General features: G+C 39.9%; 1 protein-coding gene across 1 annotated transcript; it reads left to right on the top strand.

Moving 5' to 3' along the window:
* Positions 1 to 423: 423 nt before the first annotated feature.
* Positions 424 to 6,104, top strand: LOC107000766 (taste receptor type 2 member 64). The gene is made up of 4 exons (XM_077953114.1): positions 424 to 1,543; positions 3,197 to 3,248; positions 4,650 to 4,717; positions 5,810 to 6,104. Exon 1 carries the CDS (start codon positions 566 to 568, stop codon positions 1,463 to 1,465), a length of 900 nt encoding a protein of 299 aa, XP_077809240.1. The 5' UTR covers positions 424 to 565; the 3' UTR covers positions 1,466 to 1,543; positions 3,197 to 3,248; positions 4,650 to 4,717; positions 5,810 to 6,104.
* Positions 6,105 to 14,616: the final 8,512 nt, after the last annotated feature.

The raw sequence follows: 14,616 nt of genomic DNA, 5'->3' as shown, positions 1-14,616 counted from the left end.
ACCTTAGATGATTTTGATAAAAGGTTTAGAATCTGGTATTTAAGTCTGGCATAAAAATAAATCCATATTGGTATGATCCTAGTTATGACCAAGCTCCTTTAATGATTTAGACATTTACTGTATGATATATGTATGTGGTTTTAAAATTTCCCTATGAAACAACTGAAGATGCTGCATACAAATTATGGAGAGGTTAAACAAGGCAAAAAATTGCAAAACAATGAAAAAGAATATGCCTTTATTTGCATACTGACACATGAAAATTCACTTTCCACTTCAACATCAGTATAAAAAATTCAGCATGTAGCAGGGACACATAGTATATTAAGAGGAGTGAATTTGAGCTGTTTTGAGAATAACAATATTTTCTATTTCTATAAAGACAGCTTTGAACTTATCCATTAGTATATGCTGGTGCTTTCCTGTTGACATTAGTCACAGAATTTAAAGGCCCAATGTTATTGCACAGTTAGTAATCAAGTATTTATTGAAGTTAAAGTCTGGATATTAAAGGAATCAGAACCAGTGTTATTAAGCCTGCAATTTTTTTGGTCTAACATCTAACATGATGTATTTTCTGTTCATCATTTTGTCAATTCTGTTAGTGTTTGCATTTGTTCTTGGAAATTTTGCCAATGGCTTCATAGCTCTAGTAAATGTCATTGACTGGGCTAAGACACGAAAGATTTCCTTAGTTGACCAAATTCTCACTGCTCTCGTGATCTACAGAATTGGTTTACTCTGGGCCATATTATTATATTGGTATGCAACTATGTTTAATTCGGCTTTATGTAGTTCAGAAGTAAGAATTTTTGCTTCTAATATCTCGGCAATAATCAACCATTTCAGCATCTGGCTTGCTGCTAGCCTCAGCATATTTTATTTGCTCAAGATTGCCAATTTCTCTAACCTTATTTTTCTCCACCTACAGAAGAGAATTAAGAGTGTTGTTCGGGTGATGCTGTTGGGGCCCTTGGTATTTTTGATTTGTAATCTTGCTGTGGTAACCACGGATGAGGGTGTGTGGACAAAAGAATATGAAGGAAATGTGACTTGGAAGATCAAATTGAAGAATGCAATACACCTTTCAAACTTGACTATAAGCACGCTAGCAAACCTCATACCCTTCACTCTGACCCTAATATGTTTTCTGCTGTTAATCTATTCTCTGTGTAAACATCTCAAGAAGATACAGCTCCATGGCAAAGGATCTCAAGATCTCAGCACCAAGGTCCACATAAAATCTCTGCAAACTGTGATCTCCTTCCTCATGTTGTTTGCCATTTACTCTCTGTGTCTAATCAGTTTAACCTGGAGTCCTTGGAAACAGCAGAACAAACTTGTGTTTCTGCTTTGCCAAACTCTTGCAATCATGTATCCTTCATTCCACTCCTTCATCCTGATTATGGGAAATAGGAAACTAAAACAGACTTTTCTTTCAGTTTTGTGGCAGGTGACATGCTGAGTGAAAGGACAGAAACCCTCAACTCCATAGATTCACAAGGGGAGCATCATGTGTCTTCTAGCAGTAAACAAACTGACGGTGTGTGGAACATTTTATATTTCTATTGATTGTTCCATAGTGTATGTATTTGAGTAATTTCAAAAAAAATACCTAAAAAAGTCTTACATATATATATATGGGTGTATATGTGTGCATGTAGAAATAACAACATTGACCATAAATTATGAAGCTGAGTATATTTCACATATATATTGTATGTATATTTTATTATAGCTCATTGTATAATTTTCCTTTGAAGAAATTATTATCTCTATTTATAATTAGGAACTTACAGCTTTTATGAGGAAATTAATGCTGTTTTCCATTGTAATTTGTACCACATATATGTACTTAACTATCATTGGTGAACCCCTAATTTTTTGGATGGTAAAGACATGCAATTCTAAATCAATGATGAGAATGTATCTTTGGGGTAGGTTTTATTTCATTAGGAAATCTTATTTTATGTTTAGTAGAAAGCAAATTGTTAGCTAATGATGCACACAACAAAATTTGAGTGAGAAACATATGTAGAGTAAGTTTTGTACATGTATACCAAAAACAGTACGGAGGAATACTAGATTTAATACCAGTATGTGAATAGCCTAGAATAAAAATAATTTTTGTAATAGGAGTGAAGAAACATGATGATGGTCATTTCAGTGCTGTTATAATTTTTTTATGTATAGTTAGAAAAGTCATTTCTTCCACTTTTTGAATTAAAGGATACCTTTTTTGAAGTTGACATCTGATGTAAAGTATTTCTGTTTATTCTTCTTAGCCACCTCTGAGCCCCTGAATTTCCAATTTTCTCCTTTATCCTCCATTCCTAATATTCCTCAAAAAAACTCAAATATTCTCTGTCTTATAAAGGCCCAACCAAAAGAGAGTATAGAAACTATAGATGATAATTGAATGAAACTTTCTTCAAATGTTAAATGTTAAACTTTCTCTAAATGTTAAAAAATATGAAATCTATATATTGATTATAGGAAATGTATTAATGATTTGTTTTATTATAATTGTTTAAATGGTGAAATAACACAAAGCGTGTTGACGTATCTATTGATACCAAGTACTATTATAAGAAGGAAATATACAGCCTTGTTGAACAACTAAATTCTGTGTGACTGTTAATTCTTGGTGTCATGACATTTTAACATTATTATGTAAAACTTAAAATAACTCCACATCTGAGATATATATCTATATATCTATATATATATATATATATACACACACACACACACACACACATTTTGTTTACCATACATCTTCCCTAGTACAATATAATCACCATAAAAAGAGAGGTCATATCTGTCTTGCTTTCTCTTGACTCCCAGGACCAAAAAGCCAGCACAAATCAGATCCACATATATATGTATCAGATCCACATCTGATATGTGTGTGTATGTGTGTGTGTATATATATATATTTTTTGTATATCTATCTATATATACACACACACATTTTGTTTATCACACATCTTTCCCTCAGGAGACATTCAAGGAAATCTGAGAAAGCACATGTTTGTGTATAATACAGTCCCCTCCTTGTGCCACTCAGATGTGCTGACGCCCTCCAATTGTGGCTGGATTTACAAGCATATGACTTGTGCAGTTGCATGGAATCTTGTGTTTGAGGGGCTTTTTGGTTGGATTAATGCTCTGTACTTGTATTTTTGCTTTTCAGACAGTGGATACTCCTCTGCTGAAGAGGGAATAGTTCTGCACTAATTCCCTAGGTATTTGCTTTCTCTTCTCCTACGGGCTTGATGGAGACATGCACAGAATCCTGTAATGCCCACAATGCATGCCTCTAGCAGCTTTGAATTCTGCTGGATCATCTGACACAATGGGTAGAGCAGGTTGGGCCAGAGCCTATATCTGCTGTAGAGATATCTCATGTTCTGGATTTCACTTGAAACCAGTAGTCTTTACATTCATTCTGTAACCCATCTCATTTTGTCAGAGGCTAGGTAGGTTAAGTGAATAGGGATATAAAAAGACTTTATTAACATGTCGGAGCCATATCATCTACTGTGGTGTTTGTGGACACCAAAACCCCAAGAGGCTCGAGAAACACTGTGCTTCTCTTTTAGTCGTAGGAAGTATATATAAGGCAACAGGCCACTTACTTTAAAAAGGATGTTTCTGTTGGTTATGGTGGCTCATGCCTGTAATCCCAGCACTTTGGGAGACCAAGGTGGGCAGATCACTTGGGGCCGTGAGTTTGAGATCAGTCTGGGCAGCATGGTGAAACCCCATCTTTACTTAAATTAAAAAAAAAGAAAATTGCCAGGCATGGTAGCAAAAGCCTGTAAACACAGTTACTCAGGAAGTTGAAGGATTTGAACTGATTGAACCCAGGAGGCGAAGGTTGCAGTGAGCCAAGATTGCTCCAGTGCATTCCAGCCTGGGTAACAGAGGGAGACTCTGTCTCAAAAATAAATAAATAAATAAATAAATGGATTTTTTGGCATGTGGACCAGGAATTTGGGACCCCTAAAAAAAATCTGTGTTTCAGATCTCTAAATATTGTCAGGTGTATCTCTCTTCTGGTGTTGTATTTCTATTTAATGTTCAAGTATTTTACTATAGGGAACGTTCCATTTCCTGGTTATTGCACCAATTACCGTAACATTATTAATAGAATAACATGATGTTTTGCAAAATGTAAATTAAAGTGAGAGCGGAAGTGACATCGCCTTGACATAAAACAGTGAAGCAGCGCGTTTATTCTTAACACACAGAGGCCAATTGTTATAATCTCCTGACCCACCCATGGGTGTAAAATAAGAAATATTCACTAAATCAAGAGCCACATGCAAACTGCCAGAAGCTCTGCTCTGCTCAGGGAAGATACCACATCCTAGAGAGCATTTGTAAATAGTGATTTAAATTTACGGAACTCTGACCTCATTTTATAATGTGTCTGATTTTGGTAGAGGTCAGTTAGGTTAGGCGGATAGGGATATAAAAAGACTACCATCCCCTGTGACAAAACTTTCAAGTGTTTTGTCACGGTAGTGATTAATTCCATACCTTGGAGAATGTGATTATTATTACTTTTCAATCATTGTTGCAGTGGAGAATTTCACAGGTTTCCCCTTGGTCTTGCTCTAATAATGTCCCTTACTGTACAGGTCAGGAAGAAAGTGAGAATCCTGCCAGCTGCCATGTGTGTCCATTTCAATTACACCTTCAGGAAGAGGTAATAATGGAAAACTGATTAGATGCCCCTTGGGATGGACATGAGCCAAAACTCTAAGTAGCATCTGACCTTCAAAAACTCCCAGTGCAGGGTGGGTATGATGACTCATGCCTGCAATTCCCACACTTTGGGAGGCACAGTTGGGAATATCTCTTGACGCCAGGAGTTCCAGACCACCCTGGGCTACATGGTGAGAGCCTGTCTCTACAAAAACTGAAAAAAAAAAAAAAAAGGAAAGAAAAGAAAAAGAAAAAACAACAACAAAACTTATTTTGGCATGGTGGTGCTCACCTGTAGTCCCAGTTACCCAGGAGGCTGAGGCAGGAGACTTCCTTGAACTTATAACCAATATACAAGTCAGTTGCTGGCTGCATCCAGAGTCCAGTTAACAAGAGTGAGGCCTGGTACAAAAGTAATAAATTTATTCCAAACCTAGCTTGGGGAAGGGGCACGAGGAGTCCTGCCTTTAAGTGTACCACTTCACCTTTGGAGCAGAAAGCAGACACTTTTATAAGGTAAGGGGGGATACTGAGCAAGGGTAGAGGGTCCTCCTGCAAGCTTGGTGCCTTATCTACCATGCGGGGGGTCTGTCCTGCAGACCCTGACTCAATGACAGAGGAATAACATACACTGACACATATATTTGGCTTGTCAGCCCGGCCCAGCCTCCTGGCCACTTACAGACTCTCAGGAGAGTGCTGTCAGTCTTGGCCCAGACTTGCTGGCCTTTCTTGGCATTTGTTTAGCACACATTAAATGACAAAAGCTTTGAGTCAACACAATTAGAGGGTAATCACCCTGGTCACCTTTTCGCAGGAGAGCAATATTGCCTGTGAGTGATGAAAGGTTAGTTTTAGGACTATCTCAGTAAACAAGCTCTTTAGATAAACTACTCTACATTCCTTTGTATCTGTGCCCTAAGTTCTCTGGCTCCTGCAAAGAGACTCTGGCTGCCTTCAGCCAAGCTATCTGAAGCTATGCAACAACTTCTTGGTCTTCCAAGAAGGTTTTTGTTTTATTTTATAATTTTCCCTACCATTCTGACTGAACCCCTACACTACCAGGTAGTTGAATTGGTGCTTTCTTTTGCAGAAATACATTACAAAAGTGGCCAAGTGGGTATGGTTTTCGTATGCCCTCCTGTTGGATGAAAGTCCTCAGGCAATTCCTGGAGTGGAGCAGAGCCTGGAATTTCCAGGTCCACGTCCTGGAGGTAAAAGTTCTGTGGTGGGTGTGCTTTGGTCTGCAAATTGACTGTCAATTCTCAGGGGAGATCTGTCTTGGAGCACATAGTTAGAGAAATGTGCCCTGCAGGGAATGTCCAGTGAGTGGGGGTGAAAGGTTACATTTGCATTTATGAAGGGCTAAGCAGGACACACAGAACAAAGGGAAGGAGGAAAGAAGAGAAGATAAAATAATAATAAAAAATAGTAACTCATACTCTTTTTCTTAGAAAAAAATGGGGCAATCTGTTACAAACCCAGTCTTTACTGAGTAAAATCATTACTCAAGGCTGTATTGAGTAATGATCATGCCACTGTACTACATACAGCCTGGGTGACGGATTGAGACTGAGTCTCTGAAAAAACCCAGATGCAAATAACACAAAAAACAAAAGAAAATTAAAAAGAAAATCTCCCACTCTATTTCATGGACCACAGTGTCTTTTGGGTACCCAGACATTAGTGTTAGTTCAGGCTCTGCTGGGGGGGCCAATATCTGGTTTACTGGTGGCAATTTCATATGAGTCTGCAGCAACCTCAAGTCTTGCCTCCTCAGAAGAAGGAATTCAACTGAGGGGCGTAAGTCAGAAGAGACTGAAGGAAGTTTCTGAGGAGGAATGGAAGTTTATTAAAAAGAGAGCAGGAAAGAAAGGAAATCACACTTGGAGGATACCACAGCGGGCACTTTCGAGGTCAAGTGCAGTGTTAGGCCTTTCAACTTGGGGTTTTATATGTTGGTATACCTCTGGGGTCTTGTGTTCCTTTTCCCACGATTCTTCCCTTAGGGTCTTGTGTTCCTTTTTCCATGAGTCAACCTCTTAGGGTGGGCTGCTCACATGCGTGGTGGCCTGCTAACACTGGAGAGGTGAGCATGCACAGTGTGTTTACCGGAGTTGTACACATGGTTGCCTGAGGCATTCTTCCCGTTTTTGGTGGAATGCCCACAGAAGGTCATATTCCACCATTTCTCTCTCAACACGCATGCCTCAGCCTACTCGCCCTGTTCCTGAGCTGCTGACTACCAATTTTAAGCATTTTTATTTATTGTGAAATTGTCTCTCCCTGGTGCCTGTGACCAATTATTATTTTTAGAGAGGCAGTGTGACAACTGCCAGGCCATCACCTGATGGTCGCCTGACATTCCTGGTGGGTGGTGAGAACCGTCTTCTGCCCCGCTCATGCCTGACTATCTACCTACTGTAAGAGCCCTATACCTAAAAGTCTCAGATGGTGTGGGTGTGCGTCCTTTCCCTGGGTACTGTTATCTGGGAAATGGCTACAGGTCTTTGAGGAAGCACCGTATGAATACACCCTGAATATCCCTGTAGTGAATTTTCAGCATCCTTTATTTAGGGGACTTAAGCTTCCCTTCAATTATTGAATTCTTGTTCTCGGAATTGGCTGTGTCCTGACAACTGGTTGAGGTTCTTTGATTTTCCACTTCAAAGGCTGACCTTAGGTATGAGCTTTTCAGCTCCGTTTTGCTCTTGGTTTATAAGTATTTATCAATTATGAAACTTCATCAACTACTGGCTTATGAACTCATTCCAATGAAGCTGGGTTTAAAATAATCCTTGTTTCACTATGATCACGATAGAAACACAATTTATGAGTAACCTTTTATTTCTAAAGAGAGTATTTTAGGACCAAATTTTCAAACAGAGGTAATATCTCAGATCTTCTGTTACATTTGAGTGAGTGATGATGGAGTTTGGAGGTTATATTTCTATAATGAAAACTATATTTACGGGTGGGGAATAAATGGTGGAATTCCTTAGAAGCACCAGTTCAGTTTTGTTTCCATGGAACTTAAAGTCCTTCAATCTTTGATACACTTGTAAGTACTGTTTTAATTTTTGATATTTTAAAGATTATTTTAAACGAAGAAGTCTTGATTTCTGCTAATAGAAATAGAGTAAAATTTAAATCACAGAATAGAATGGTGGAGCTGTGGTTGAGATACTATATTTTATTAATTGTAATGGCATTTTCAGATCAAGTACTGCTCATTAAATTTCCCTGGGAGGAGAGTTTGTGGTGATGACCCAGCAACAGACAAGCTACTATCCAAAAAAAAAAAAAAAAAAACCAAAAAAACAAAAAAACAAAAAACTACTAACATGAAATCAATTTCGAGTTTCTTCCAAGTTGCAGGAGAATGCCTAGACCATGATTTTAATCTCTTCTGTGACCTAAGTATTACAAAAAGTAGAAAATTGTTGCCATTTTCATGTCCGGTGTACTAAAAATTTATAAAACTATTTTTTTTGAGAATTTGTGTTAGGAATACTTTGTTTAGTTTCTCCATTAAAAAATGATTTATACAAGGAGAACAAAAGTTTATTTCTACCGCTAAAACAATGATAAAAAAAGAGTAATCAATATTGGGAGTCCAATTCTCAATTGTTAAATATTGATATTTAACAACCAGTTAAATGTAAGAGAAGAAATAATGAGTGAATTGGAAGAAAGCTTCCTAGAATGAAGCACAAAGAGACCAAGAGATACAAAATATAAGGCTAGAGGGTCAGAGACATTGAGCTCAGTCAGAATGTGTAACATACTTCTGCAGTTCTGGAAGATTAGAAGAGAGAAAATGGGGCAGAAGCAATGTGGAGATTTTTTAAAAAGTGACAAAAAGTATCAGTTCATATATTTTAGGAACCATCAAGCTTCAGACAAGGTAACTAAAACCAAATTGACATAAAATGACAGGACATCAAATACCAATAGAAAATCTGAAAAGTAACTAGAGGAAGAGATAGATTACATTAAAGGAAATAACTGTCTAAATGACAGTCTGATTTTCTTTTCTTTTTTTTTTTGAGACGGAGTCTCGCTCTGTAGCCCAGGCTGGAGTGCAGTGGCCGGATCTCAGCTCACTGCAAGCTCCGCCTCCCGGGTTCACGCCATTCTCCGGCCTCAGCCTCCCAAGTAGCTGGGACTACAGGCGCTGCCACCTCGCCTGGCTATTTTTTGTATTTCTTAGTAGAGACGGGGTTTCACCGTGTTAGCCAGGATGGTCTCGATCTCCTGACCTCGTGATCCGCCCATCTCGGCCTCCCAAAGTGCTGGGATTACAGGCTTGAGCCACCGCGCCTGGCCAACAGTCTGATTTTCAACAGACCAAAATCAAGCTAGAGTTCAATGGAATCATGTTTTCAGTGTTTTTCTAAAGTAGAATAGACCTTGATAAACAGAAACTTAAAATGATTTTTTTCAGATAATAGAAAAATTGTTATTTTTAATATTATTGTATGTAGAGTTGGAGTCTCACTCTGTTGTCCAGGCTGGAGTTCAGTGGTAGGATCATGGCTTACTGCAATCTGGAACTCCTGGACTCAAACCATCCTCCCACCTCAGCCTTGTGAGTAGCTTCACCATGCCTGGCTAACTTTTTCATTCATTGTAGAGGGAGTTTCGCTGTGTTGCACAGACTGGTCTTGAACTCCTGGGTGCTCCTGCCCCAGCCTTACAAAATATTGGGATTATGGGTGTGAGCGACCCTGCCTGGCCAGTAAAGGGACTTATTGAAAATATTAAGTTGGGGGGGCGGAGCAAGATGGCCGAATAGGAACAGCTCCAGTCTCCAACTCTCAGCGCGAGCGACACAGAAGAACGATGATTTCTGCATTTTCAACTGAGGTACTGGGTTCATCTCACTGGGGAGTGCCGGAGGATCAGTGCTGGTCAGCTGCTGCAGCCCGACCAGCCAGAGCTGAAGCGGGGCGAGGCATTGCCTCACCTGGGAAGCGCAAGGGGGAAGGGAATCCCTTTTCCTAGCCAGGGGAACTGAGACACACAACACCTGGAAAATCGGGTAACTCCCACCCCAATACTGCGCTTTAAGCAAACAGGCACACCAGGAGATCATATCCCACACCTGGCCTGGAGGGTCCCACGCCCACGGAGCCTCCCTCATTGCTAGCACAGCAGTCTGTGATCTACCGGCAAGGCAGCAGCGAGGCTGGGGGAGGGGCGCCCGCCATTGCTGAGGCTTAAGTAGGTAAACAAAGCTGCTGGGAAGCTCGAACTCGGTGGAGCTCACAGCAGCTCAAGGAAACCTGCCTGTCTCTGTAGACTCCACCTCTGGGGACAGGGCACAGTAAACAATAACAAACACAGCAGAAGCCTCTGCAGACGCAAACGACTCTGTCTGACAGCTTTGAAGAGAGCAGTGGATCTCCCAACACGGAGGTTGAGATCTGAGAAGGGACAGACTCCCTGCTCAAGTGGGTCCCTGACCCCTGAGTAGCCTAACTGGGAGACATCCCCCACTGGGGGCAGTCTGACACCCCACACCTCACAGGGTGGAGTACACCCCTGAGAGGAAGCTTCCAAAGCGAGAATCAGACAGGTACACTCGCTGTTCAGAAATATTCTATCTTCTGCAGCCTCTGCTGCTGATACCCAGGCAAACAGGGTCTGGAGTGGACCTCAAGCAATCTCCAACAGACCTACAGCTGAGGGTCCTGACTGTTAGAAGGAAAACTATCAAGCAGGAAGGACACCTACACCAAAACCCCATCAGTACATCACCATCATCAAAGACCAGAGGCAGATAAAACCACAAAGATGGGGAAAAAGCAGGCCAGAAAAGCTGGAAATTCAAAAAATAAGAGTGTATCTCCCCCGGCAAAGGAGCGCAGCTCATCGCCAGCAACGGATCAAAGCTGGACGGAGAATGACTTTGACGAGATGAGAGAAGAAGGCTTCAGTCCATCAAATTTCTCAGAGCTAAAGGAGGAATTACGTACCCAGCATAAAGAAACTAAAAATCTTGAAAAAAAAGTGGAAGAATTGATGGCTAGATTAATTAATGCAGAGAAGGTCATAAATGAAATGAAAGAGATGAAAACCATGACACGAGAAATACGTGACAAATGCACAAGCTTCAGTAACCGACTCGATGAACTGGAAGAAAGAGTATCAGCGATTGAGGATCAAATGAATGAAATGAAGCGAGAAGAGAAACCAAAAGAAAAAAGAAGAAAAAAAAAACGAACAAAGCCTGCAAGAAGTATGGGATTATGTAAAAAGACTAAATCTACGTCTGATTGGGGTGCCTGAAAGTGAGGGGGAAAATGGAACCAAGTTGGAAAACACTCTTCAGGATATCATCCAGGAGAACTTCCCCAACCTAGTAGGGCAGGCCAACATTCAAATCCAGGAAATACAGAGAACGCCACAAAGATACTCCTCGAGAAGAGCAACTCCAAGACACATAATTGCCAGATTCACCAAAGTTGAAATGAAGGAAAAAATCTTAAGGGCAGCCAGAGAGAAAGGTCGGGTTACCCACAAAGGGAAGCCCATCAGACTAACAGCAGATCTCTCGGCAGAAACTCTACAAGCCAGAAGAGAGTGGGGGCCAATATTCAACATTCTTAAAGAAAAGAATTTTCAACCCAGAATTTCATATCCAGCCAAACTAAGTTTCATAAGTGAAGGAGAAATAAAATCCTTTACAGATAAGCAAATGCTTAGACATTTTGTCACCACTAGGCCTGCCTTACAAGAGACCCTGAAGGAAGCACTAAACATGGAAAGGAACAACCGGTACCAGCCATTGCAAAAACATGCCAAAATGTAAAGACCATCGAGGCTAGGAAGAAACTGCATCAACTAACGAGCAAAATAACCAGTTAATATCATAATGGCAGGATCAAGTTCACACATAACAATCTTAACCTTAAATGTAAACGGACTAAATGCTCCAATTAAAAGACACAGACTGGCAAACTGGATAAAGAGTCAAGACCCATCAGTCTGCTGTGTTCAGGAGACCCATCTCACACGCAGAGACATACATAGGTTCAAAATAAAGGGATGGAGGAAGATTTACCAAGCAAATGGAGAACAAAAAAAAGCGGGGGTTGCAATACTAGTCTCTGATAAAACAGACTTTAAACCATCAAAGATCAAAAGAGACAAAGAAGGCCATTACATAATGGTAAAGGGATCAATTCAACAGGAAGAGCTAACTATCCTAAATATATATGCACCCAATACAGGAGCACCCAGATTCATCAAGCAAGTCCTTAGAGACTTACAAAGAGACTTAGACTCCCATACAATAATAATGGGAGACTTCAACACTCCACTGTCAACATTAGACAGATCAACGAGACAGAAAGTTAACAAGGATATCCAGGAATTGAACTCATCTCTGCAGCAAGCAGACCTAATAGACATCTATAGAACTCTCCACCCCAAATCAACAGAATATACATTCTTCTCAGCACCACATCGTACTTACTCCAAAATCGACCACGTAATTGGAAGTAAATCACTCCTCAGCAAATGTACAAGAACAGAAATTATAACAAACTGTCTCTCAGACCACAGTGCAATCAAACTAGAACTCAGGACTAAGAAACTCAATCAAAACCGCTCAACTACATGGAAACTGAACAACCTGCTCCTGAATGACTACTGGGTACATAACGAAATGAAGGCAGAAATAAAGATGTTCTTTGAAACCAATGAGAACAAAGATACAACATACCAGAATCTCTGGGACACATTTAAAGCAGTGTGTAGAGGGAAATTTATAGCACTAAATGCCCACAAGAGAAAGCAGGAAAGATCTAAAATTGACACTCTAACATCGCAATTAAAAGAACTAGAGAAGCAAGAGCAAACACATTCGAAAGCTAGCAGAAGGCAAGAAATAACTAAGATCAGAGCAGAACTGAAGGAGATAGAGACACAAACAACCCTCCAAAAAATGAATGAATCCAGGAGTTGGTTTTTTGAAAAGATCAACAAAATTGACAGACCACTAGCAAGACTAATAAAGAAGAAAAGAGAGAAGAATCAAATCGACGCAATTAAAAATGATAAAGGGGATATCACCACCGACCCCACAGAAATACAAACTACCATCAGAGAATACTATAAACACCTCTACGCAAATAAACTGGAAAATCTAGAAGAAATGGATAATTTCCTGGACACTTACACTCTTCCAAGACTAAACCAGGAAGAAGTTGAATCCCTGAATAGACCAATAGCAGGCTCTGAAATTGAGACAATAATTAATAGCCTACCAACCAAAAAAGTCCAGGACCAGATGGATTCACAGCTGAATTCTACCAGAGGTACAAGGAGGAGTTGGTACCATTCCTTCTGAAAGTATTCCAATCAATAGAAAAAGAGGGAATCCTCCCTAACTCATTTTATGAGGCCAACATCATCCTGATACCAAAGCCTGGCAGAGACACAACAAAAAAAGAGAATTTTAGACCAATATCCCTGATGAACATCGATGCAAAAATCCTCAATAAAATACTGGCAAACCGGATTCAGCAACACATCAAAAAGCTTATCCACCATGATCAAGTGGGCTTCATCCCTGGGATGCAAGGCTGGTTCAACATTCGCAAATCAATAAACATAATCCAGCATATAAACAGAACCAAAGACAAGAACCACATGATTATCTCAATAGATGCAGAAAAGGCTTTTGACAAAATTCAACAGCCCTTCATGCTAAAAACGCTCAATAAATTCGGTATTGATGGAACGTACCTCAAAATAATAAGAGCTATTTATGACAAACCCACAGCCAATATCATACTGAATGGGCAAAAACTGGAAAAATTCCCTTTGAAAACTGGCACAAGACAGGGATGCCCTCTCTCACCACTCCTATTCAACATAGTGTTGGAAGTTCTGGCTAGGGCAATTAGGCAAGAGAAAGAAATCAAGGGTATTCAGTTAGGAAAAGAAGAAGTCAAACTGTCCCTGTTTGCAGATGACATGATTGTATATTTAGAAAACCCCATTGTCTCAGCCCAAAATCTCCTTAAGCTGATAAGCAACTTCAGCAAAGTCTCAGGATACAAAATTAATGTGCAAAAATCACAAGCATTCTTATACACCAGTAACAGACAAACAGAGAGCCAAATCAGGAATGAACTTCCATTCACAATTGCTTCAAAGAGAATAAAATACCTAGGAATCCAACTTACAAGGGATGTAAAGGACCTCTTCAAGGAGAACTACAAACCACTGCTCAGTGAAATAAAAGAGGACACAAACAAATGGAAGAACATACCATGCTCATGGATAGGAAGAATCAATATCGTGAAAATGGCCATACTGCCCAAGGTAATTTATAGATTCAATGCCATCCCCATCAAGCTACCAATGAGTTTCTTCACAGAATTGGAAAAAACTGCTTTAAAGTTCATATGGAACCAAAAAAGAGCCCGCATCTCCAAGACAATCCTAAGTCAAAAGAACAAAGCTGGAGGCATCACGCTACCTGACTTCAAACTCTACTACAAGGCTACAGTAACCAAAACAGCATGGTACTGGTACCAAAACAGAGATATAGACCAATGGAACAGAACAGAGTCCTCAGAAATAATACCACACATCTACAGCCATCTGATCTTTGACAAACCTGAGAGAAACAAGAAATGAGGAAAGGATTCCCTATTTAATAAATGGTGCTGGGAAAATGGGCTAGCCATAAGTAGAAAGCTGAAACTAGATCCTTTCCTTACTCCTTATACGAAAATTAATTCAAGATGGATTAGAGATTTAAATGTTAGACCTAATACCATAAAAATCCTAGAGGAAAACCTAGGTAGTACCATTCAGGACATAGGCATGGGCAAAGACTTCATGTCTAAAACACCAAAAGCAACAGCAGCAAAAGCCAAA

Source organism: Macaca mulatta, chromosome 11, assembly GCF_049350105.2.
Source record: "Macaca mulatta isolate MMU2019108-1 chromosome 11, T2T-MMU8v2.0, whole genome shotgun sequence".
Taxonomy (NCBI): Eukaryota; Metazoa; Chordata; class Mammalia; order Primates; family Cercopithecidae; genus Macaca; species Macaca mulatta.
Note: the sequence above shows the minus strand (reverse complement) of the source record. Positions and strands in the feature narration are given on the sequence as shown.